The sequence below is a fragment of the Crotalus tigris genome, unplaced genomic scaffold (genome assembly GCF_016545835.1).
Source record: "Crotalus tigris isolate CLP2741 ecotype Arizona unplaced genomic scaffold, ASM1654583v1 scf7180000018306.2785112, whole genome shotgun sequence".
NCBI lineage: Eukaryota > Metazoa > Chordata > Lepidosauria > Squamata > Viperidae > Crotalus > Crotalus tigris.
The window spans coordinates 177,379-204,082 of NW_024096934.1; the positions used below are offsets into that span (position 1 = coordinate 177,379).

Below are 26,704 nucleotides of genomic sequence, written 5' to 3' on the forward strand. Positions count from 1 at the left end.
AAATCAAATAACCAAATAAATCAAACCATAGCAAAGCTGATATATTTTTTATAGTAGATATTCAGTATATCTTTGATTAGAAATAAGAACAACTTAAGTTACCACATTAACTTATTTTGGAAGACATTCAAGCTCCTACAGTGGTTAGAAGTAAATATATGCTACTTGCAATCCTCATCACTAATTTTTTTCCAGTCGTTAATTCAAACTCTTACTAGGACTTTACCCAAGTTTCATGTCAGCTTACAACATGAAAGAATCTTCAAAGCATGCATTTTCCCCTAGTACAAGAGATATCCTTTCTTGGTTTATACATCTTTCAAAAGTGTTTTCCAAAAGTAAATGTATTTAATTAATTTTTACAACACACTAATTAGAGATACGCAATCTAAGTAAAGCTACTTAACCTGCCTGGGAAAAAATTGTGGTCTGCCACTGGTTGCGTATTATATTTTGAGACCTGCAGCCATCTTAAATTTCATCCATTGCTTAACTTCTGTGATGGCATATTTACAATCTCACTTTAAGCTTTAAATTTTGTGGGCACACATCACAATGTTGCTAATTGCAATCATACAGGAGTTTGCATGGATGACGTTTTGCATGCTGATTGGCTGTATAAAAGATGCTGCAGACTGTAATTTTTAATGGTCGCTATATGAACGGTTGTAAATCGAGAACTGCCTGCACTTCTGTGCAAAGCTCAGTATACATTATGTTTCATTAAACAATTTAAAGGTTTGTTTTAAAATACTGTTAATAGGTATATACAAAAATAGAATGAACTTTCTTGATTGGGGGGAAATTACAGGTAGTCCTTGACTTACAACCACAACTGAGCCCAAAATTTCCGATGCTGAACAAGACAATTAAAGGGGTTTTGCCCATTTTACAACCTTTCTTGTCACTTAACAAGTTGTTAAGTGAATCATTGCAGTTGCGAAATGCAATGCATGCAATCTTTTGTTTAGTGACCATTCAGAAGTTACAATGGCACTGAAAAAAAGTGATTTATGACACTGTCCCAGGGTCCTTGTCACCTTTTGCAGCCTTCTAACAAGCAAAATCAACGGGGAAGCCAAATTCATTTCACAACCATGTTACTATCTTAACGACTACAGTGAGCTACTTGACTGTAGCAAGAAAGGTCATAAAACGTGACAAAACTCATTTAACAACTCTTTTAGCAACAGATATTTTGGGCTCAACAGGGATCGTAAATCAAGGACTGTCAGGAGTCTGTATTTTGTATGTTGATACTTAATTACTTAAACTTTAAGTCAGTGTTTCCCAAACTTGACAATTTTAAGGCATGAGGACTTCAACTCCCAGAATTCCACAGCCAGCAACGCTGGCTGTGGAATTCTGGGAGTTGAAGTCCACATGCCTTAAAATTGTCAAGTTTGGGAAACACTGCTTTAAGTCATTAGTATTAGATGTATCGCTGGCATTTTTTAAATGTCCAGGATTGTTAAGTGATCACAGAACGTTTCTAAATATTGTTGGGTACATCTTTATACCATAAAAAAAAGATAGCTGAAGACAGACAATTTCCCCTTTATAAATCTAGATATTCATAGAGAGAAGACAGGGAATTTTTAGTTCTGCCATTTTCAAATCTAATTATACCCAACCTAATTGTGCAATATATGGCTGTAGGCACTTCTGTTCAATTTCCAGGTGCACAGCCATTCCATCAAGTAGCGATGACAAGCAGACTCTTTTTAATTTCAACCGAATCTTGTAAGTAGAGTGCCATTAAATTTCATTCTGTAGTTTTTAAATGTTTCCCTAAAGTAAGATATTTTACCTGAAGTAAATGCATTTAAAAGTTTAAAGAAACACCCTGATACAGCCCATCTTCTAGTTAAGTAGACCAGGGCTCTTCAACCTTTTCACCCATTGTACCACTTTTAGGATATGGCATATCCGAGTACCACCAGTCGCCTAGCAAGGTGTCAAAAACTTGATGACCCAAAAAAAAAAGGAAAAAAGTGATAAAGTACAGGTAGTCCTCGACTTACAACAGTTCGCTTAGTGACTGTTCGAAGTTACAATGGCACTGAAAAAAGTGCCCCCCAAGCCACAGCCGAGCAAGACACCTGCCTACCTGCCCGGCCGTGCTCTTCCTCCTGTCCGAGGTTTTCATTGTTGTGAGCATTTCTGTTGAAGACTGGCAGCAGGGGTGGGGTGGGGGGTGTTTGGTTTTTATTCCCCCCGTCTGCTGGGTGGTTGCAGCAGGTTTTGGTCACTTCACATGACCCTGGGACACTGTGACCATCATAAATATGAATCAGTTGCCAAGCATCTGAATGTAAATCACAAGACCCTGGAGAGACTGCAACATTCCAGCTGATCAGCGCTTCTTCTGGGCTCAGCAGTAGCACCAGGATCAGTGCTGCTTTCCAGCTGATTGGTGCTTCTTCAGGCTTCAGCAGAAGCACCAGGATCAGCGCCGAGCTCCAGCTGGAGCCTGGCGCTGATCCTAGTGCTTCCACTGAGCCCTGACAGCCCTGCAGCTCCAGCCATCTCTCGCTCAGGCTTGTGCGATGCTGCCACCGGTTCAGCTCATTCCCCTCCCCTGCTACCACTTTTCTAGGATGGCCGCGTACCACCTGCCAGGTGCCAATGTACCACAGGTGGTATCCATACCATTGGTTGAAAAGCCCTGAAGTAGACTACCACAGAGAGGTAGTTCTCAACTTACAAGTACAATTGGACTACAATTACAAAATTTCTGCTGCTAAGTGAGAAAGTTGAATCACTAGTTACATTACTACAAGCAATCCTTGACTTACAACAATTCATTTGGTGACCGTTCAAAGTTGCATTACTGAAAAAGTGACATAACCATTTTTCACACTTAACAACAGTTGCAGCATCTTCATGTTCACATGATCAGAATTTGGATACTTGGCAACTAGTCCACAACTGTGGCAAGAAAGGCTTGTGAAATGGGGCAAAATTTACTTAACAACCTTCTCACTTAGCAACAAAAAAAATGGGGCTCAATTGTAGTTGTAAGTCGAGGACTACCTGTAAAATGTTAAGTGAAACTGACTTCTCCATTAACTTTGATGTCCGAAGGTTGCAAAACAGGATCACATGATCCCAGGACACTGCAACCGTCGTAAATATACACCAGTTGCCAAAGATCCAAATTCTGATCACGTGACAATGGGAATGCTGCAATAGTCGTAAGTGTGAAAAACAGGCATAAGCTACTTTTTTCAGTGCGGTTGTAACTTTGAATGGTCACCAAACAAACTGTTGTTAAGTTAAGGCCTCCCTATACAGATTAAGTAAACACGAGGCTTGTAGCACTTTTAAAGCAGTGGTTCTTAACCTGAGCGATATTGCCCCCCAGGGGGCAATTTCATTTTTCAGGGGGGCAATGGAACGAAAAGGGGCGACACAGGGGCGAAGGAACGAAAAGGGGGCGATATGGGGGCGATGGAGCGAGACATTTTGGGGACACTTTTGAGACTTTTTTGTACAGTGAATCGCTATATATCTGTCGTATAAAAACATCAGATCGCTCGCTATTAGTAGATTGAATTGTGTTTTCAAATGTTCCTCCAGCTAGCTTCAGTACAGAACGCCGTACATATGTGAATATGCATCGCTTATCTTCATGCGCGTTGCGTAGCCCTCTACCCATACAGTGGCGCGCCATTGGCCAGAATATGGGAGATATGGGGAAAACACTGGAAATAAATTATTTGCATCGATATGTCCTGATGACAATTTTAAAGAACACAAAAAAGTGTTTGCATAAATTGAAGAATTATTTCCTATGTTGTGATTGAGAGGTTATGTTGGGGGAGGGGGGGCGATGACAACTTCCTCATTGGCTCAAGGAGGCGATTCGTCCAAAAAGGTTTAAGAACCACTGTTTTAAAGAAATAGCATCTGAGGTTGACTTAATACACTTGTTAATACTTAAGGTGCCATGAAACCTTGTTTTGTCGCAAAAGGCTACCATAGCTCCCTGCTTCTCAAAATCAATAGCTCAGAGTTGTTTTTATACCATTATTCTTCCATATAGCAGGATAATAATTTGAAGCTGGAGGTGGAACTCAAAGGAGATCAGGCAAGACAACTTTAATTTCCCTCTAGGGCAGGGTGGGCTTAATATCTAATTAAACAGCTAAGGGATAGAGGAGTCCCGATTTCTCCCCTCCACAAAACATTCCTTTGATTAGAAAAAACGAGTCTGTACACATTTCACTTCTTTTTAAGTTTCACCTATCTTTCTGAGAAACAAAATAAAGGTAAGACTGTCTCCAAGTAACAAGAGTGCTCAGTGGGAGCGCTGCTGTTTAACAAAAATGGCTGGAATTAAGCTAGCAGAGAAATCCTAAAGGAAAAATGACTCCCACTGTGGGTTTTTTTTTTATAAAATTTCCTCAAACTACTGTGTCCATGGGGAACATAAAGGGCCAAGGCTAAGTATAAAGATACTTAAGAGTCTAATTATTTCTGTTCATTCAACTATCAGCGAGTTGTTCATTAAACCTTTTATCTAATCATCATCGCAAACTTTACATGAATTTATTTTAAAGGTGAGCTGGTATTCTGTTTCAACGAAAGGAGTGTGTAACTAACTACACTTTAATGTGGGAATTGCTTATCTGCATTTACAGAATTTAACTATTCTTAAGCAACCAATGTCTAAACAGCCCGGCCCGTGGTTTTTAACAACTTATTTTAAAGAAATATTGTAACAGTGCTCCTGGAAGCAGTCCAATAGATAAATCTCATGCACTCTAAATCTCATGCACTATATATATATATAGAGAGAGAGAGAGAGAGATTTAGAGTGCATATATATCATGCAAAACTGCTAAAAGAAACCCCACCACCCTCTGTAGCGTTTTTTAAAAAAATAGTTTGATACTGTAGATTTAAAGATACGGGACGTTTTTAGGCTCCTATTCTCCATCAGAGCCTGGGTGGCAGAGGAAATACAGCCGGTTACAGTAGTGATTAAGACACCAGGCTAGGAACCAGCAGGCTGTGAGTTCTAGTCCCAATTTAGGCATGCAACCTGGCTGGATGGCTTTAGAGCCAACCTCTAGGAGACTGTAAGTTCTAATCTCACCTTAGGCATGCAAGCTGGTTAGGTGACTTTAGAGCAGTGGTTCTCAACCTTTTTAATGCTGCGACCCCCCAACCGGTCGTAAGTCGAGGACTACCCAATCAGTCGTAAGTCGAGGACTTTCCCTGTCCGGGAGCGCCGCACATGCGTGGTGCCGCCCACTGCGCCGGCCGAGGCATAGCTGGCAAGCAGCAGAGACGGAGCAGGCCAACCACTGGCTGGGCCACCAGCTGGCCCAGCTCAAGGGAAGTAAGGCACCCGCCGGGCCCCACGCGCGCCAGCAACCCTCCCTGCGCCCGCCGGCCTTCCACCTCCCACCCCTGGCTCTCTTTTACTTACATTTTTAGTAGTTGCTCAGCAGGGAGGGGTGGAAACTTCCAGACAGCTCGCCTTCACTGCAGACAACTTGCAGCACCATTTGCAGAATGGGACTTTTGGCGGGCTCAGCAGGGCAGAGACAGCCTGGACAATTCCTATTGGCTTTTGAAAGCCAATAGAATTAGACTCTATTCAAGAGAGTCTATTCTGTTGGCTTTCAAAAGCCAATAGAATAAAAGGGAGTAGCACAGCTAAGGAAAAGGGGGAAAAATGGCAGACTGCGTTGTTTGGCGACCCCCATGAAATGGTCATTCGACCCAAATGGGGTCGCAACCCACAGGTTGAGAACCGTTGCTTTAGAGCCAGTCACTAGGAGACTGTGAGTTCTAGTCCTGATTTAGGCATGAAAGCCAGCTGAGTGACTTTGGACCAGTCACATTCTCAGCCTAACACACTTCACAGGGTTCTTGTTGTGGGGAAGATAAGAGGAGGAGAAAGCACAAAGTGAGTTTGCTGCCTCGAGTTATTTATAAAAAAAGAATAAAGGTGGGATTAAGAAAAATCTAAAAGAGACTCAAGCTCAGCATACGTAGCTCACGCAACCTCAGCATGCAGAGCAAATCCATTTTACGGCAAAGAAATTACATTTTGACCGAAAGTTCAAACTTACAAAGTGAGAAGAGAACAACAACCAAAAGATAACCTTGGCCATTTCAAGTGAAAAGTGATTAGGAAGCAGGTATTAGATAAACCTTTGGCCAAGAAAAAGGAGTGGCATCTCAATCAAGTGCCCATGTTCCCTCACAGCAATCATTATATCTTCAAATCAAAAACCCTAAGCAACAAGGAAGAAAAAATATCCAAAGGATCAGTTTCTGGAAATTTCTTAAGAACCTCCCCAGACCACATCTGCTTGATACCAGCATTACTTTTAATATTAGCAAATTAAACCTGTACTCAAACCCGTAACAGCAATTACAGCAGTGGTTCTCAACCTTTTTAATGCTGCAACCCCCCAACTGATCGTAAGTCGAGGACTACTCAACCGGTCGTAAGTCGAGGACTACTCAACTGGTGCAGCACCGTTTGCAGAATGGGACTTTTGGCGGGCTCAGCAGGGCAGAGACAACCTGGACAATTCCTATTGGCTTTTGAAAGCCAATAGAATTAGACTCTATTCAAGAGAGTCTATTCTATTAGCTTTCAAAAGCCAATAGAATAAAAGGGAGTAGCACAGCTAAGGAAAAGGGGGAAAAAATGGTGGACTGCGTTGTTTGGCGACCCCCATGAAATGGTCATTCGACTCCAAATGGGGTCCGGACCCAGAGGTTGAGAACCACTGAATTACAGGTAGTTGCAACCATTCATTTAGTGATTGTTCCAAGTTACAACAGCATTGAAAAAAGTGACATATGACCATTTTTCACACTTACGACCATTGCTGCATCCCCCGTGGTCACGTGACCAAAATTAAGACTCTTGGCAACTGGTCGTATTTATGATGGTTGCAGTGTCGTGGGGGGTCATGTGATCGCCGTATGCGTCCTTCTGACAAGCAAAGTCAATGGGGAAGCCGGATTCACTTAACAACCGTGTTACTAACTTAACAACTGCAATGCTTCACTTAACAAGAAAGGTCGTAAAATGGGGCAAAACTCACTTAACATCTGTCTCACTTAGCAACAGAAATTTAGGGCTCAATTGTGGACTATAATTGTAACAATGAGCTGCTGGGGGTTTTTTTTAATAGGATTTGTAAAAGATGTTTATTTTGATACCCAGAGTTGGAACGGCCTCTTTTGATTTCAGATTAAGATAGAAGAAAACGGAGAAGTTACTGATCAAAATATTAGAACAGGGGTGTCAAACTGCTGGTCCGCGGGCCGGTTGCGTCACGCGGAAGCTGCACCCGCCCCATTACCAGCAATGGCAAAACAGTCCTGATACGTTGCGCGACGTCGCATGACGTCACGAGTTTGACATTTCTGTATTAGACAATCTAAGTCAGCGGTTCTCAACCTATGGGTCGCGACCCCATTTGGGGTCGATCGACCATTTTTCGGGGGTCGCCAAAGGCGGCGATCCGCTATTTTCTCCCCTCCGGGGGCAGCGCCGCGCATGCACACCGCGCATGGGGGCGGCACCGCACATGCGCAGAACGTTTGTGTGATGGGGGTCGCCGTCACACAAACGTTGAGAACCACTAATCTAAGTAATTCTCTCCTGTTTGTTTTTTTTATTTATTTTTTTATTAAAAATTTTATAAACTTTTTACAATAAAATACCCCCCTCCCACCCTATAACCCCCCCCTCCTTCCCAGAGCTGAATACAGGGTTAAAGAAACAAAAAAAACCCATACAAATTAAATGAACATCAATCCACTATACATACATCCAAAAAATTTAAAGTACTTTAACTCCAATACATAGAAACTACAAATCCAACCATACCCATTTTAAACTATAGATTATTCAAAAGCTAAATAATACTTCCTGATCCCATATTTATTCTGTACAAAATTTACCCATCTTTTCCACACCGGGATATATATCTCTTGTGAATGGTCTTTCAGATAAGCCGAAATTTTTGCCATTTCTGATAAATAAGAAACTTTAAGAAACCATTCTTCTATGGTAGGCAAGGAATCCTTCTTCCAATATTGCCCAATTAGCAACCTTGCCGCCATAATAAAATTTAACATTAAGGTAATCTCTTTACCATCACAGTCTACAATAATACCTAACAAAAATAATTGTGGTGTAAATTTTATCCTTCTATTAAAAATCTTCTGAATGTTCCACCAAATCTTAATCCAAAAAGCCTTTACATTTCTACATGACCACCAAATATAATAATACGTTGCATCCAGACAACCACATCTCCAACATTTGGGCTGTACATTCGGATACATGTCTGTATTAGACAATCTAAGTAATTCTCTCCTGTTTTCAGCTATTAATATTCTCATTTCATTGCATTTTTTTGCATTTGTTGTACAAAGATGAAGGGAGCAAAAGACTAATTAAAGCAGATGCTGAGTGGAATGCTCTTTCGGTCTTTTTATGCCTGTTGCCTTCACTCAGAGCTATATATCTGCTGTTTTCCATTACACTGCATTCCAGGTTAAAAGGCAGAACTATCTAAGATAGAATCTGAACTGTAGTTTAAGTGAATTCCACTTCAGCATTGTCCAATAAATATCCTTGCCTTCTGAATATGCCCCCTTGTGCAGTTGGCATTCTAGCCTTTATTTGCTTTTCTTCAGAACCGCCATTGCAACAGACCATTATTTGAATGCTGCTATGGGTTATCTAGCCATCTCTGCAAAGCAGATTCCTTTACCATCATCTGAATATGTAAGGTAAAGGTAGAGTCAAATGGTCCTCTTACAATTAAGACAATGATTCTGCAAAAGCTTCACCTCTTTTTAAACTGGGCACGTGGTTATTTTGTAGAATTCATAATCACAGGATGTAAAGGCCTAAAGGAAAAGGTATTTAATTGCCATGATAGCTATAACCTCAGGGGTCCTAATTCAAATTAAAGGCATTTTACTGAGGAATATGGATAAGGGGGTGAAATTATGTTTACTTTCTTGTACGGCTACCTCTCTGAAACATGAGATGTCTGTGGATACAGCATTCTAGCTGAGATGGATCTCTGTTATGAGCAAATGATGCTCTTCTCTGGCTTCTAATGTACAGATAATCCTCTACTTATAACCATTCATTTAGCGACCATTCAAAGTTACAGGGGCACTGAAAAAAGTGACTTACGACCCATCTTTGCACTTGTGACAGCATTCCCATGTCATGTGAGCCAAATTCAGGGGCTTGGCAACCAACATCTTACTTACAATGGTTTCAGCATCCTGGGGTCATGTGATCACTATTTGTGACCTTCCCAGCCAGCTTCCGACAAGCGAAGTCAATGGGGAAATCTGGGTTCACTTAATGACCACATGATTCATTTAACTACTATTACTTTTTATGATCATAAAACTGGGCATCAGTCACTTAACAACCATCTTTGCTTATCAACAGAAATTCCTGTTCCCAATTTTGGTTTTAAGTCGAGGACTATCTGTCCCTTTAGACTCTCCTCATATATTTTGCTTATTGTGTCAGCCCAGATTCTTTCATCTGTTAACTTCCAAACTATAATAATAGTAACAACAACAACAACAATAATAAAGTTGGAAGGGAAGTTGGAGGTCATCAAGTCCAACCCCCTACTCAGGCAGGTAGCCCTATACCAGGGATATCAAACTCAATTTCATTGAGGGCCACATCAGCATTGCAGTTGCCCTCAGGGAGGGCGGGTAGGTGCGGCCTACTGGATGGGCGTGGATGGAGTGGGTGTGGCCTATTGGGTGGGTGTGGCCAGCTCTACATCATTTGTATCAAGGGTGCCTGTGGGGGTCTGGGCAGGAGTGGGACAGATCTGAGGGTCTCTGGCAGAAGGGGGTGGGACCGGGGCAGAGCCCATCAGGCTGGATAGGTGAAGTAGGGCCATTTGCTGGCCACTTCCAGGCGATGGTGCATTTCTTCATTCCTCACAAAGGGTGACACCTCCCCAGCATTTACCCAGGGGGTGGGGCCGACACGGCAGGGGCTGGTTCCTCGCTGTTTCCAGACGGCCTTGTGGAGCTAAAACTGAATGCGTTTCAGCATAGATGGCCACCACAAAATTGTACATTGGCTCCCGGCCGGCCAGGGCCAAGGCAGCAGGAGCCATTCCCTAACTGTTTCCAGGATGGCTTTGCGGGCCACATGAAACAACTTCGTGGGCCGCCTCCGGGCCCCGGACCTTGTGTTTGACATGTCTGCCCTATACCATTTCAGACAAATGGCTGTCCAGTTTCTTCTTAAAAACTTCCAGTGTTGGCACATTCACTGCTTCTGGAGGCAGGTTGTTCCACTGGTTAATTGTTCTAACTGTCAGGAAGTTTCTCCATAATTCTAGGTTGCTTCTCAATTTGGTTAGTTTCCATAAGAATAAATATAAACTATTTTTAAAGAACTCTGTTTGCATAGTTATCTCCCTGGCGATGCTAGGTGCTTAACATCTTTGGTACCTAAAAAATCATTCATTTTAATTTTATTTTTAAAAATCTCTTCTTACTCAGTACACTGAGTATTTCTATACCAGAAACAAATTCCTTTTGTGTCTAACCACACTTGACCAAATAAAATATTCTATTCTTATTCCTATTCCTATTGTGCTTAAAATAGAGAGCCCATTTAATCAATACTTTACTTGTGAAAAAACCTTAAGCCATCTAAAACTAGGGGAAAAAAAATAAGCCGTTTCAGAAATGAAATTACATAAAACAACTATTATGCACAAACAGCACTTAACCCTGCCAAATTAAACTACACTGAAGAATGCCACATGAAAATTAGTTAAGAATTCATTGTGAAGAAAATCTAAGTATATCTTTCTTTGCCAGGTTAATATCAGTGCAGGCTATAACTGAATTTTCATAAAACACCATAATTGGCATTATTAACATATTCTGATGAAATAAAAAGTGTACATGCATCATTTTTTTTTAATATTGAGCAAGAGAACTCACAGACAAAAAAAACCTGCTTCATATTTCTCACAGTGAGCATTTTGCCATACCAAAAACCTCTTAGGAGCTCATCCTAAAATACTGAACAAACATGATGAACTAACAGCCAATGAACTTTCAGTAATGTACATAGAGTTCATGCTGCACAATTTACAGTAAGAATTATGGTAACCTCTAACAAAATAATTAACAGAATAACAAAATAACAAAGATGGAAAGGCCCTTGGAGATCTTCTAGTCCAACCTGCTGCTCAAGCAGGAAACTCTATCCAGGAGTAGGCAACCTTGGCTCTTTTATGACTCGTGGACTTCAACTCCCAGAATTCCTGAGTTTCTGGGAGTTGAAGTCCACGAGTCATAAAAGAGCCAAGGTTGCCTACCTTGCCGTATACCATTTCAGAAAAGTGGCTGTCCAATCTCTTCTTAAAAACCTCCAGCGTTGGAGCATTCACAGCTTCTGGAGGCATTGAATGAAATAACTGAATGAATTTCTGTCAGGAGCATTCTAAAGGCATCCCATTTTCCAAATACAAATGACACCAAAGAACTCCACAAATTACTTTTTTGCATTTTTCCAAACAAAGAAAAATGCACTGAACAGATGCAAGAATCCATAAACTCAATTTACAATGACTTTAAAACAGTGGTTCTCAACCTTTTTAATGTCGCGACCCCCAACCGGTCGTAAGTCGAGGACTACTCAACCGGTCGTAACTCGAGGACTACTCAACTGGTGCAACACCGTTTGCAGAATGGGACTTTTGGCGGGCTCAGCAGAGCAGAGACAGCCTGGACAATTCCTATTGGCTTTTGAAAGCCAATAGAATTAGATTCTATTCAAGAGAGTCTATGCTGTTGGCTTTCAAAAGCCAATAGAATAAAAGGGAGTAGCACAGCTAAGGAAAGGGGGGGGGGAATGGCAGACTGTGTTGTTTGGCGACCCCCGTGAAATGGTCGTTCGACCCCAAATGGGGTCCCGACCCACAGGTTAAGAACCACTGCTTTAAAACAAAGCCAATGAAGGTCACATGTGGCACATAGCGGAAGACAAGTAAGTTCCTATGTTCTTAAATTTAAAAGTAATAGAGATATAGTTATATTTTCTCAGCTAAATCATAAAACTTTGGACCTGGAGCCAATTCCAATGAAAAGTTCAATCGCATTATGACCTTTTCCATTTATTTTTTAATGGACCCAAATAGCTACATGCCATTATTGTCATGATTCCAAAAAGTATGTTAATAAAAGACGTTTGCATGGCATTTCTTTGCATCTCTTCTCAGAGCTATAACTCTTTGAGATGACAGCGGCCAAGGAAAGGATACAAAAGCAACTCTGCCTTGACTGATACCAGCACATGCAAAAAATAAAATAAGATTTTATATAGGCATTGCAGAAGCAGAGTTTATTCCAGGAAGTTGAAAATCAGTTCTATCATCAAATAATATTTGCACCTAAATGAAAAGATCAGTTTACTTCTTCCCATTTTTCTATTTACAGGTAGTCCTTGACTTTCGACCACAATTGAGCCCAAAATTTCTATTGGTAAGCCAGATAGTTGTTAAGTCAATTTTGCCCCATTTTACAAACTTTCTTGCCACAGTTGTTAAGTGAATCACTGCAGCCATTAAGTCAGTAACATGGTTGTTAAGTGAATCTGGCTTCCCCATCGACTTTGCTTGTCAAAAGGTTGCAAAACGTGATAAAATGATCCCGGGACACTGCAACCGTCATAAATATGAGACAGTTGACAAGCATCTGAATTTTGATCATGTGACCAAGGAGATGCTGGAACAGTCTAAATATGAAAACTAGTCATAAATCACTTTTTTCAGTGCTGTTGACACTAAATGAACTGTTGTAAGTCAAGGACTACCTATAATTTCATACACACACACACACACACACACACACACACACACACACACACACAAATACATACATACATATATACATACATACAGTAAAGGCTACAGAGAAAAAGAAAACGGGAAAAAATCATAAGATACTTTACCTTTTATTGATAGGTTTTTCATCTTTCTCATAAGGCTTAACAAACCACTTCCCAATACGGACAAAGTTCCGGTTCATTAAACATCTTTCCACCAAGTTGTGAATTGCTTTGAAGAGCAGAGTTCGACATTCATAGGAAAGCCCATTTTCCCATACACCGTCTTCCTCATCTGCAGGGATTAAGCAAACTTAAATTAATATCAAGCTTTCAACAGAAACTAAGAGTGGAACCACCAAGACTAAGGGTAATAAATATTATTACTGGTGTAACAGCCATCCTAATAGCTTACGTTTAAATGTATACAGAGGCCATCTGAAATATAAATACATGAAGGAGTCTTCTGTGGCCTTCTGATAGGCAGCAAAATCTGGTCTCTTGAACAAAAGTCATCTTTCTCTGTCAGGGATTTGCTCTGTCAGTGAAGTATGAATGCATCTCTTCTTCTCAGCCACTGTTAAAATTTTAAACTACAAGTTCTTTGAGACAAAGACTCAAGCTTTCCTTCATTGTTAACTACAATTAATCCTCGATTTACGACCACAATTTCCATTGCTAAGCAAGGTGGTTATTAAATAAAACATGCCTGATTTTATGACCTGTTTTGCCCTGGTTCAAAACACAGGAATGTATTAATTTGCTTAATGACTGCCACATTTGCTTAACTTCATCTCTACTAGAGACAAGTACCTTGTATGTTTAACCACTTGGCCAATAAAGTGTGATACTGATACTGTTTGCTTAATGGCCACCAAATTCGCTGAATGACTGCCCCACACACACACGCGCGCACACACACACACACACACAAAAAGCTACAGAATCAGGTCCAGTCATGTTGGTGCCTCAAAGTTGTGACTGTAATGACTTATAACAGAAAATCCCTGCTCCATTATGATTGTAAGTCAAGGACTACCTGTATTATAAGTTACTTTGAATATAGAGATTCCCTTGACACATTGCTATTTATGAAGTCAGAGGTTGAAAATAACAAGCACATTCAACAAAGCAATCGTAATTAATTAAAGAAATGTCCATACAGCCTCATCAATGCTCATAAAAATGTTTAGATAGCAGAGCAACAGTAATATCCCATTACTATACATGCGTACACAACTAGTACCAATTTTGAGTTTTTGGTTAGAGGTAGTCCTCAAATTACAACCACAATTGACCCCAAAATTTCCCTTGCTAAACAAGACAGTTGTTAAGTGAGTTTTGCCCTATTTTATGATTTTTCTTGCCACGGCTGTTAAATGACTCACTGCAGTAGCTAAGTTAGTAACATGGTTGTTAAGTGAATCTGGCTTCCCTGTCGACTCTAGCTGTCAGAAGATCACAAAAGTTGATCATGGGACTCTGAGACACTACAGCTGTCATAAATACATGACAGTTGTCAAGTGTCCGAATTTTGATCACACGCTCACAGGGATGCTGCAACAGTCGTGAGTCACGAGTCATTTTTTTTTCAGTGCTGTCGTAACTTTGGACAGCCACTAAATGAATGGTTATAAGTCAAGGACTACCTGTATTGCACTCCTTTCTGTGCCCAGCAACCTAGAATGTTGTTTTTCCACTCCCAGCCTCCAGCAGGCTAGTAATAGATTCTGCAAACTAGTAATCCTTGTTAATGTTTTTGTAAAAACTGGCAAAAGTGACACTCTTTTTGTAAACATCCTTTTATAGTTATTTCACGGCTAGTACCATACATATTTTTTTGAAACACAAGTCGTACACATAACAGTAAAGGTAGCCCAAAACATTCCATAAAGTTAACAAGCCAGAAGCCTCTCTCAGTAATTAAATTTGTCAAATGTCAAGGATCAGTAAAGATTTCCTTATGGAAAAAAGTACTGTACACTGAGCCAGAGAGGAAGAACCCTTTCAAAAATTGAAGCAGGACAGAATAGCATTAAAGACATTTTATTTTGCTATAAATTAGAAGTTTCAAATCCCTAATGAAAGCAGATGACATGGTCACTGCCTCATTGTCTATCTGCAATAGAAAAATAGTAACTAACTCAACAGTCTCAAAAGCACAATAATTATGCACCATTTCAAGTGATTGAAACGACCTGTTATAGGTAGCCCTCACCTTACAACAGTTCATCTAGTGACAGTGCAAAGTTATAACAGCATTTTAAAATTCAACTTATGCAGTTTTTCAAACTTACGACAGTTGCAGCATCTCCACAGTCATGTTATCAAATTCAGATGCTCGGCAATTGACTCATATTTATGATGGTTGCAGTGTTCTAGCGTCATATGAACACCTTTTGCGACCTTCTGACAAGCAAAGTCAATGGGGAAGCCAGATTCACTTAACAACCTAACTTAACAACTGCGGTGATTCACTTAACAACTGTAGCAAGACAGGTCATAAAATGGGGCAACACTCACTTAACAACTGTCTCACTTAGCAACAGAAATTAAGAGCTCAACTGTGGTTCTAAGTTGAGGCCCAGCTGTATTCTACATCACTACTCTTCAAACATAGTTACTCAATGCAAGCTTTCCTGAAAGACAGCTTGCCAATTATGTCCAATGAACCGTCTCTGCAATGTAACAGAATTGTTCAGAGTGTAGACCACTCGCTCATGTGGGATAGCTATGATATTATGGATGGCTAGCTTTATCCTGGAGCTTGCTCAAAATCCCTGAAAAAAACCCTGAAAGCAGAGTGTCTGAAAAGCATTACTCTACATCCTCACAACGTAATTGGGATACAAGTTTGATCTTCAGTTTTAGTAGTACAGGTCGTCCTCGACTTACGACCACAATTAAGCCCAAAATTTATGTTGTTAAGTGAGACATTTGTTAAGTGACTTTTGTCCCATTTTACGACCTTCCTTGCCACAGTTAAGTCAATCATCGCAGTTAATAAGTTAGTAACCTGGTTGTTAAGTGAATCGGGCTTCCCCATTGACTTTGCCTGTCAGAAGATCGCAAATGATGGTTGAACGACCCTGGGACACTGCGACCATCATAAATATGAGTCAGCTGCCAAGCATCTGAATTTTGATCACGTGAGGACAGAGAGGTTGCAAAGGTCGCAACTCTGAAAAACAGTCATAAGTCACTTTTTCAATGCCGTTGTAACTTGGAACAGTCACTAAACGAACTGTTGCAAGTCGAGGGCTACCTGTATTTCCTTTAAGCACTGTCAACCAGAAAAGCTTGGATACATGTAATGGTATGTGGGAAAGACTTTGGGAGATGGGGCAAAGAGATGCATGCTGCCTGGGTAAATATCAGATAAGAGAGGGCAAAGCCCTCGGCTGCATAATGGGTGGAGAAAAGAGATTCAGAAAGGAACCCTCCCTAACTTATCAGACTGTTAAAAAAGAGATAACAGATTTGTATTTTCAAACCTGCAAGATTACATTAATGTAGCCTTACAATACAGTAGTCCTTAAAAGAAGGATAAAATTTACTCCACAATTGTTTTTGTTGGGTATTGTTTCCGATTGTGACAGTAAAGAAACTATATTAATGTTAAATCTAATTACAGCGGCTAGGTTGTTAGTAGGGCAATGTTGGAAGAAGGAATCTTTGCCTACTCTGCAAGAATGGTTTCTTAAAGTTTCTCATTTAGCGGAAATGGCAAAGATTTCGGCTTTCTTGAAAGATCAATCGCAAGAGAAGTACCTTTTGGTATGGAAAAGATGGATAAATTTTATACAATATAAGTATGATATAAAAAAATATTATTTAGCCTTTGAATAATTTATATTTAAAGTTTAAGATATTTTTTAGATATTTTTTTTTCTTTCTAATCTCTTTTTTTTCTTTTTTTTCTTGTTTCTTTTCTTTTTCTCTTTCAGTTTTTTAAATATTGGTGTTAAAGTATTTTATGATTTGTTTAATTATTGTAACCAAATTTGTATATGGTTTATTTGTGTTTAAAATTTTTTCTTTTAAATTCTAATTACCGTAAATGCCGGCGTACAAGGCGACCCGGCGTATAAGACGACCCCCGTCTTTATAGCCGGGCCGCATTCCTAGAACGTCGTCTTATACGCCAGAAACTACCAGTATTTCCGGCGTATAAGACGACTCGGCGTATAAGATGACCCCCGTCTTTGGCGCCGATTTCAGCGCTCGCAGAAGTCGTCTTATACACCGGCATTTACGGTAAGCCTGTATTCAGCTCTGGGAAGGTTGGGGGAGGGTTGGGGTGGGTTGGGTGGGTCTGGGGAAGGGAAATTTTTTTTGTAAAATTTTAAAAAATCTTCAATAAAAAGAATACAGTAGTCCTTATGACCGGCGAGACACTGGTTAAGTGAGTTTTGCCCCATTTTACAATCTTTCTTTCCACAGTTGTTAAGAGAATCACTACCGTTGTTTAGCTGTAACACGGTTGTTAAATGAATCGGGCTTCCCCATTGACTTTCCTTTTCAGAAGGTTGCAAAAGGTGATCACAAGTCCCTGGGACTCTGCAACTGTCGCAAAAATGAGCCAAGAATCTGAATTTTGATGACATGACCATGGAGATGCTTCGACGGTTGTGTCAGTGCCTTTGTAACTTTGAACGGTGACTAAATGAATGGCTGTAAGTCGAGGACTACCTATAAAGTAGGCTTAGGTCATCTGGTCATGTTTCCTATCTCATCTACCTGGGAAGGCTGACAGTTATGGGACACTAAAATAATACCTGAAGACATGAAAAACTAGGAATCATAGTCCAACAATACAATATGAGCATTAGCCGCTTAATTAATGGGACACACAATCCCAATCAATCCTTTCCACTAGGATTTATTCTTCTTCACAGTATGTTAGGTAAACGTAAGTAACACCAGAAAAATCACTAACTCACAAAGCATATTACAGTTAAGAATTGACAGAAGATAGCATTTCTGGGTTGGAAACAAATTATATTTTTTAGCAGCCCAACTTGTTTCATGCTGGGCTCAGAGACAAGAAAAACCGTTCCTTCTTCCCTAAAATCAGTCATCAGCAGCAGCAAAAACTTTTAAGAGATTATTTAAAGAAAAAAAGTAGCCAACAAAAAATAGATTTGATCTGCATAGACCAGTGGTTCTCAACCTTTTTAATGCCGCGACCCCCAACCGGTCGTAAGTCGAGGACTATTCAACCGGTCATAAGTCGAGGACTACTCAACTGGTGCAGCACCGTTTGCAGAATGGGACTTTTGGCGGGCTCAGCAGGGCAGAGACAGCCTGGACAATTCGTATTCACTTTTGAAGAGAGAGTCTATTCTATTGGCTTTCAAAAGCCAATAGAATAAAAGGGAATAGCACAGCTAAGGAAAAGGGGGAAAAAATGGCAGACTGCGTTGTTTGGCGACCCCCGTGAAATGGTCATTCGACCCCACTGGCATAGACAGTCTCAACCACAGTATGTGAATTGACCACTGAGTTGTTTAGCAGTTAGCATCAAGGGCGCTTTACTTATTTGATTTGACTTTTATCCTGCCTTTATTACTTTATAAATAACTCAAGGCAGCCAACATACATCATACACTTTCCTATTTTCCCCACATCAACAAATTGTGAGGTGAGTTGGGCTGAGAGAGAGCGACTGGCCCAACCCAGCTTTCATGCCTAAGGCGGGACTAGAATTCACCGTCTCCTAGTTTCTAGGCCAGCACCTAAACCACTGCAATACTCTAAAACGACAGGATGTCCACTAGCAAACAAATCCTCTCCTTCAAATTCTCAGTGAAACATGGGAGAGAAAAATGGTCTCAACGTCATAATGAACTTATAACTAGCATAAGTTTTGGTCTGCTGTAGACCATAATATGAAAGGTGACTTTCTCCTTCCTGATGTAGTATAAAGAGGTAACCAGTGCAAGTTTACTATTGGAGAGCTTTGGAGTAGGCCCAAAAATGCAGACTTCTTTAGATGCTGTATGTTTCATATCCTTACGTGCCAACAGATATTATCCTTTCGGTCCTCAGAATGGCCCAAAGAATTTAAAGCAAGGGGCTGTGAAAACACAAAGGGCTGCCTACTAAGGCAAGATGCAATTTTGAGCCTCTGTGCAAAGATTGTTCAAATAAAAATGGAAACACACTATTACAAGGAAGTGAAGAACACAATCACTTAAAGTTGGAGTTGACTGGGCCTACCAGGCTCCTCAGGAAGAGGTGATTTAGACGGCCCACTTGAGCACTTGATGGATCCACAGGTTTCCAAACTACTCAAGGATCTCAAAGGTACTTCTGTCAAATGTTGTGTTAACCTCTGAAATACAGAGGTGAACAAGGTACTATACAAGATTGACCTTAATGGTCTCTCTCCCTGCCCACCAATCCTAATCAGTTTCGTGTTTTTCTAAAAAGCAATGGAAAATGACTCAGATGAAGAGATGCCTAGAGCAATGCTGGGGGGGGGGGAATGAAAAGTGCAACCACAAACAGTTATGAGCTCAAATCTGAACCTATAAAGACAAGGCAACAGGTGGCTTCCCTGCCTCACTTGATCTGTAGGATATCATGCAACTGCACTAGTCCAAATTTAATAAAAAGAATGGTCTGGAACAGTATTAGTATGTATTGCACTTAACTGACTAAACATTTTGAGGATAAAACTGCTCATACTCATTGGAGGAGCAGGTGGAGACTGTGGCCAAGACAGCCTTTTTATGCTACAGCTAGTGCACCAATTGTGATTTTATCTGGCACAAGACACACTGAAGCCCATCACTCATGCCCCGTGGTGGCGCAGTGGTTAGAATGCAGTATTGCAAGCCAACTCTGCCTATAGGCAGGTCTTCGATATTGACCTGCCCAAGGTTGACTCGGCCTTCCATACTTCCGAGGTCGCTAAAATGAAGACCCAGGTTGTTGGGGGCAAGGTGCTGACATTATAAACAGCTCAGAGAGTGCTTAAAGCACTATGTAGCGGTATATAAGTATATAAGCAGTATATAAGTCTAAGTGCTATTGCTAAGAGCTATCTGTACTATAATTTCCTCCAAAAGCCTTTCAAAGCCACCCAAAAACTTCAGCTGGTATAAATGAAGGGTTACAAACATACTGCCCTTTATATCCACTGCTGAGGGAGCTATACTGGTCACCAGTTTGTTTCAGGTGCAAGGGAAGGTGATGGCTGTTACCTTTAAAGACCTGTTTAAAAGATCACCTTTCCTGAACAAATTCTGACCCTCTAACACAGTGGTGGCGAACCTATGGCACGGGTGCCAGAGGCGGCACTTGGAGCCCTCTCTGTGGGCACACGTGGCGTTGCCCCAGCCTTGCTCCCCCCGCGACCCCATCCTCTCCAACAGCCCCCCTGAAGGAGAGTCTCCCCCCGAGCATAGCCCACAAGGAGCAGCGCAGCCAAAGACATGGCAGCCAGACAGCATAGACAAGACTCTGTCCTCACACCCCATCATGCAGTTGATACTGAAAGCCGCAGGCAGAAGGTGTGGCCGCCATAGCGCTGCTGGGCTGCCTGGGCGATCTGCGCGGGCCCTGGAGGCGGTGAGTGGTCCTGTGGGCAGGCGGGGTGGGGGATGGGGGGCAGAGCAGAGTGGGCAGGGTGGCGGAGCGGGGCCAGTTTTTGGGCACTCGGTCTCTAAAAGGTTCGCCATCACTGCTCTGACACTTAACCCCAACAGTGGGCGTTTTCGACGAGGGATCCCCATCTTTGGGACAGCCTACTTCCCTTCTTTTCCAGAAGCTTTTAAAAATATGGCTATCCCCTGTTGGCTTTGGGATCTGTCTGTGTCGAGCTATCATCAGTAGTGTTACTGCAATCCCTCTACTTTGAGATTTCTTTCCTTCACCCCTTCTCTTCTGGAAGATCATTACGCGATTATTTGATTTTTTTTTAATAGTATTGTATTTATGTCATTAGGTTTTGTACAGTTTTATCTTTTAATATTATAAGCCACCTAAGGGTTGCCTTGCGGTAAGATGGATGGCTAATAAATTTTACAAACAAACAAATCGCCACTATTCTAGGATGCTTTTACAAATGATTCCAATTGTCATCTGGGAGATTTCTATTAAGTGTGTGTTTGTTTTGGTTTTTTTATTCTGTATTTACATGTATTAATGACTTCCTGTTTACAAAAGATTTAAACCATGAAAACAAGATAATAAAGACAGCAAGAAACAAAAAAAGGGTAGAGATGGAAGGAGCCGAGGTGGCGCAGCAGTTAGAGTGTAGTACTGCAGGCCACTTTTGCTGTGTTCAACAGGTCAGCGGTTCAAATCTCACCAGTTCAAGGTTGACTCAGCCTTCCATCCTTCCGGGGTAGGTAAAATGAGGACCCATATTGTTGGGGGCAATGTAAATATATATATATATACATTGCTTACTGGTGTACACCGCTTAGAGAGTGCTTGCACTTAAAGCGGTATATAATATATAAGTCTCATAAATAAATAAATAAATGAATAAATGAATGAATGAATAAATAAATAAATAAGAAACAAATGGAAACAATCTAAGTTAAAAGGGAGGCTTCAATCATCTTCACCTAAAGCAGTGGTCTGGCTGAGTAATTCTGGGAGTTGAAGTCCACAAGTCATAAAAGGGCCAAGATTGAAGATCCCTGACCTAAAGGTCTGAGTGAAGAGCCGGGCCCCTTTGAAAAACCATTTTGGATTTGCAATCATTTGGATTTGGGGAGGAACCTTATTCCATAGGGCAGGTACTGCAACAGAGAAGGCACACAGCCAGGATCCCGATAGAATCATACTGTTTAACTTAAGGAGTCTGGAGTGCTCCAACCCTGACAGACCAAACTGGCCCAGCAGATGCTATGGGAGATAGGTGGTCTTTAGATTAACCAGGCTCTCTGCCTTGTAGGGCTTCATAGGAACAACCAGCCCCCAGAAGTAAACTGGAAACCGGTGCAGCTCATAATGCAAAGGTGTTACATGGGCACACCTAAGGCATGCCCAACAGTGCCCATATTGCTGCATTCTATAATAGTTGAAGTTTCTAGAGTGGAATTCAAGGGCAGCCCCATGTATAGTCATTGTTGCAGCAAGTTTTAAAAACTGCCCAGAAATAACCTTTTTTTTTATTTTACTAACCTCAAAAGTATACCAAGGCAAGAGTGTTTGAATCAAGCTACCAATAAATCAAGGAAACATTTTGAAAAAGATGAGAACATTATACTAATCTTTCAATTCACTTCCACCCTTGATTTGCAAACACAGTGCAAGTGTTTTTAGCAACAGCAAACATCCATAATAAAATATGGCAAAACCCAAACTGCACTTTGTACTTTAATTTCCACATTCTATGCTAGCACATAAAGTTCTCTGTGAAGAGATTTAAATCTATCCTCCTGTCCAAACATACACACCTGCAAATTTTCATTTGATTACATATAAAAAAAAACAACAAAACTTTAATATGGTTCTTCACCATGGAAGGTTGATTAGGTAATCATTTCTTACAGTGTAACTACTACAAAATTGCAGCCTATTTTATGTAAGGCAAATCTGACACAGGCCAACATTTTTTTTCCTGGTGCTGGAGAACTTAATGATCAATTTACCTTTTACTTCTGAAATCAATTAATTTGCATTGCACTGAACTGTGACCATCACAAGTGGCAAACTAAGGTTAAAGTCATCTAGGCAAGATGGGCAACATTACAAGTCTAATAAAGACTGAAAATGTCCAACATAAATTGTAATTGATTGTCAATAGAAGTATAAGTTGTAATTGACTGTAGCCAGAAAAAGCTAGAATGTAGTTAAAAGTAATTTCCATAGTACAGAAAGAAAAGAATGCAAAGCAGTTCTCTATAAAAAGGCATCCTTCAAATGGTTGAATTTTAATTTCTACAAATGCCAAGCCACTGTGAGATCATGGAAATTCAACTCTTCCAGAGAATTTCATTTTTAGAAGTCCTTCGTGTATAGCATGCCACAAGGATTTGAGTCTTCATGTTATATGCATAAATTAAAAGCCATATCCTAAAAGAGCTTAATCAATCCATACTTTACCAAAATATACATTAACCTTAAAATAGATTTTTAAAAACAGCATTAAATCTCTGACACAAGAAACGAAACTATTTTCTTTAAATAAGCAATAAATATTTGTTTATTGCAGAAAGTGATAATTAATAATCTAGTCACATAATATGAGAATATTTGCACAACAGTAAGCCTCGAGCTCCAGAAAATGCATTTGGAAACAACTGACATCTTTAATTTTACCACTGAAATTAAATCCAGTCAGGCAGTTTTTCAAAGTAAGAAATGTAAAGCTGTTGGAAATATAAAAGTCACAGCTGCAGAAATAGGTTTTAAGAAATGCTTCAGTTTCCTAACGGAGAAACTCAAACCTCATTCATCAAGGCTATAACGGCAACTGGCTGCAACTGATCTCACAGTTAACAACAAGAAAAAATAAGCATTCAACTTCATCAGCTCTCTGTGATTAAGGAACAAAAGATAATTATGCAAAAGCTTTCTTTTAGGCAAATTTTTCAGATACTAATTTGGCAATCCAAGACAGACTTTGCACATAAAAATTGTGTCTCAAAAAGCTGAGTCATCATGGGATCATTTTCTAGGTGGAAATATATTCAAGAAGTCAAGCATGAAATGCTTATCTTCACAGAAAGTTTAGGATGAGGCAAGAAATGTTTGTTTATTTATTTATTTATTTAAAAAATTATATGCTGTCTTTCAAAACTGAGGTCTCCCAGGACAGTGCACTATAGATTAAGATCCTTATGTGTTTTTTAATTAAAATAATTTATAAATGCAATATACAATAAAATCTTCTCTGAAGCATATATTTGAAATACAATGAACTGAAAAAAGGGACTTATGACCATTTTTCATAATTATCTTTGCAGTATCCCATGAACATGTGACCAAAATCCAAATGTTTGGCAATGGGTTCCTATTTATGACAGTTGCAGTGTCCCAGGGCCACATGATCTGCTTTTGTGACTTTTTGACAAGCAAAGTCAAAGAAAAGTCAGATTCACTTAACAACCCGGGTTACTAACTTATCAACTGTAGTGTTTCACTTAACAACTGAGGCAGGAAAAGTTGTAAAATGGGTCAAAACTCAATTAACAACTGTCTCACTGAACAACAGAAATTTGGGGCTCAATTGTGGTCATAAGTTGAGGCTACCTGTATAGGTAATCCTCAATTTGGGACTGGAATTTGTCATTAAGCGAGATATTTAAATCATGCCCAATTTTATGACTTTTTTTGCAGCTGTCATAAAGTGAATTATATGGTTGTTAAGCAAATCTGGCTTCCCCACACTGACTTTGCTTTTCAAGAGCCAGTTAGGAAAGAGTCACAAATGGCAATCACATGACCCCAGGACACTGCAAACGTCTTAAATATATGCCAGTTGCCAAGCCCTCAAATTTTGATCATGTGACCGTTCGGATTCTATGACAGTCATAAGTGTGAGAACCAGTTTTAAGTTATTTTTTTAACTTCAAAGGGTCACTAAATGAAGGCTGTAAGTTGAGGACAATTTGTAACATTGAAAGCGTGAAGCAGTGGAGGCTTTACAGAAGTTGTATGAATATAGCACCATTTTGCTGCAGTGTTTTGCATGAATGGAAGTTTCTGAACAGTCTACAAGGGCAGCCCCTCAAATAATGCAATCTAAATGAAACATTAGGCTATAGCAGGGATTTTCAACCAGTGGTACGGGTACCACCTGTGGTACATTGGTACCTGGCAGGTGGTACGCGACCATCCTAGAAAAGTGGTAGTGGGGGAGGGAAATGAGCTGAATCGGTGGCAGCACTGCACAAGCCTGAGCGAAAGACGGCTGGAGCTGCAGGGCTGTCAGGGCTCAGAGGAAGCGCCAGGATCTGCGCCAGGCTCCTGGTGCTTCTGCTGAGCCCAGAAGAAGCATCGATCAGCTGGAATGTTGCAGCATCTCCAGGGTTTTATGATTTACATTCAGATGCTTGGCAACAGATTCATATTTATGACGATCACAGTGTCCCAGGGTAATGTGAAATGACCAAAACCTGCTGCAACCACCCAGCAGACAGGGGGAAATAAAAACCACACACACCCTACCCCACCCCTGCTGCCAATCCTCAACAGAAATGCTCACAATAATGAAAACCTCAGACAGAAGGAAGAGCGCAGCCGGGTGGGCAGGCAGGTGACTTACTCGGCTGTTCATTGGGAGGTACTTTTTCAGTGCCATTGTAACTTCAAACAGTCACTAAGCGAACTATTGTAAGTCGAGGACTACCTATACTTTATCACTTTTTTCCTTTTTTTGTCATCAAGTTTTTGACACCTTGCTAGGCGACTGGTGGTACTCGGATGTTGCTATATCCTAAAAGTGGTACAATGGGTGAAAAGTTTGAAAAGCCCTGGGCTATAGGATACTGCACAGAAGCAAGTATCTACCCAAGCAGGGCTATAAGTAACTCTAATCTGATCAAAGGCACTTCATAACACTAAGGACTCTTGAGCCTTATAATACCAGCGACAGATCCAAAAGCTAATTAATTCTTAATTAAATTATTTCCCTATTTAAAGGCAACCTGAAGTAAGAGTGCCCTACTACTGCTTCCAGAATAGGGTCTGCCAAGTTCTCAAAGAAAAGCAATTCCATAAAAGCTTCCACTCCCTACATTCCTAATGAATGCAAATGTCATACACAGCAATAAAAAGTGTGTTTATTGAGAAACAGGGGCCTCATATTATACATGTTTGGAATTATAGCCAAAATTATTTTTTTTATCCAGGAAATTATATTAAATTTCAACAACAAAACATATTTACAAACACATTGCACATTAAATTACATTGTGTGTGTGTGTGTGTGTGTGTGTGTGTGCGTGTGTGCGCATGCGCGCTGGAGCACCCGGTCTACCAAGTATAGCAGTGATGGCGAACCTTTTAGAGACCGAGTGCCCAAACTGCAACCCAAAACCTACTTTTGCATCGTCGAGTGCCGGGTAGGTGTGGCCTATTGGGTGGGCGTGGCCAACTGGGTGGGCATGGCTGCAGTGGTAACGGCAGACTGGGTGGGACTAAAAAGTTCAATCAATCAATTCCAAATTTGCAGGATCTTTTTTTTTCCCCGCAAGAAGTTGAAATTGACTGATTGAACCTTTTTTTTTTTTTTTTGCACACGGTGGCGGAGGCCTAAAGCAGGAAGGTTTTATAAAACCCAGCTGAAGGCCTAGGACTGGGGCGACGGCGCGCGCGCCCACAGAGAGGGCTCTGAATGCCGCCTCTGGCACCTGTTCCATAGGTTCGCCACCACTGAAGTATAGGATAAATCTGTCTGTTCTGCGTTTCGCTCCAATCTAGGAGCATGTTTTGCACATACTGTGAACACTGTAAATTCAAATTTTTTGTGGCTGACAAAGAGTTTGTCAGACACAAAAAAAAATTGTGTGTACACACACACACACACTCTCTCTCTCTCTTCAGAAAACAAAATCCAAGCACATATTAAAAAAAAAATAGATGTCGATCCTATTCTGACAACAAGGTGATGACGCCCCAATCCACCTTTGCCATCTTTGACTAATTTTCCTTGCTCAGTAACGATACCATGGATATGTTATGGCTGACTTAGCAAAAACCTAGAAGGTGTAGCTAATGAAACCTTTCCAGCTTTTATGCATAGCAAGTACAAAGATAAAAGCAAATAAAGAAATTCTGGCAAGTAGTTGTGCAAAAAGCTCTAATCTGCTTTGAACAGGATGTGAACAGAACATGTCTCCACATGAGCCA

At 40.6% G+C, this 26,704-nt stretch overlaps 1 protein-coding gene across 2 annotated transcripts in view; it reads right to left on the bottom strand.

The window, feature by feature from the left end:
- Positions 1–26,704, bottom strand: part of MED13 (mediator complex subunit 13) — a 168,274-nt gene that overhangs the window by 122,749 nt on the left and 18,821 nt on the right. For both annotated transcript variants that reach the window (XM_039349995.1, XM_039349993.1), the window contains exon 3: positions 13,013–13,181. In XM_039349995.1, the coding sequence (XP_039205929.1) occupies positions 13,013–13,181 (169 nt within the window). The remainder of the gene's footprint in view (positions 1–13,012; positions 13,182–26,704) is intronic.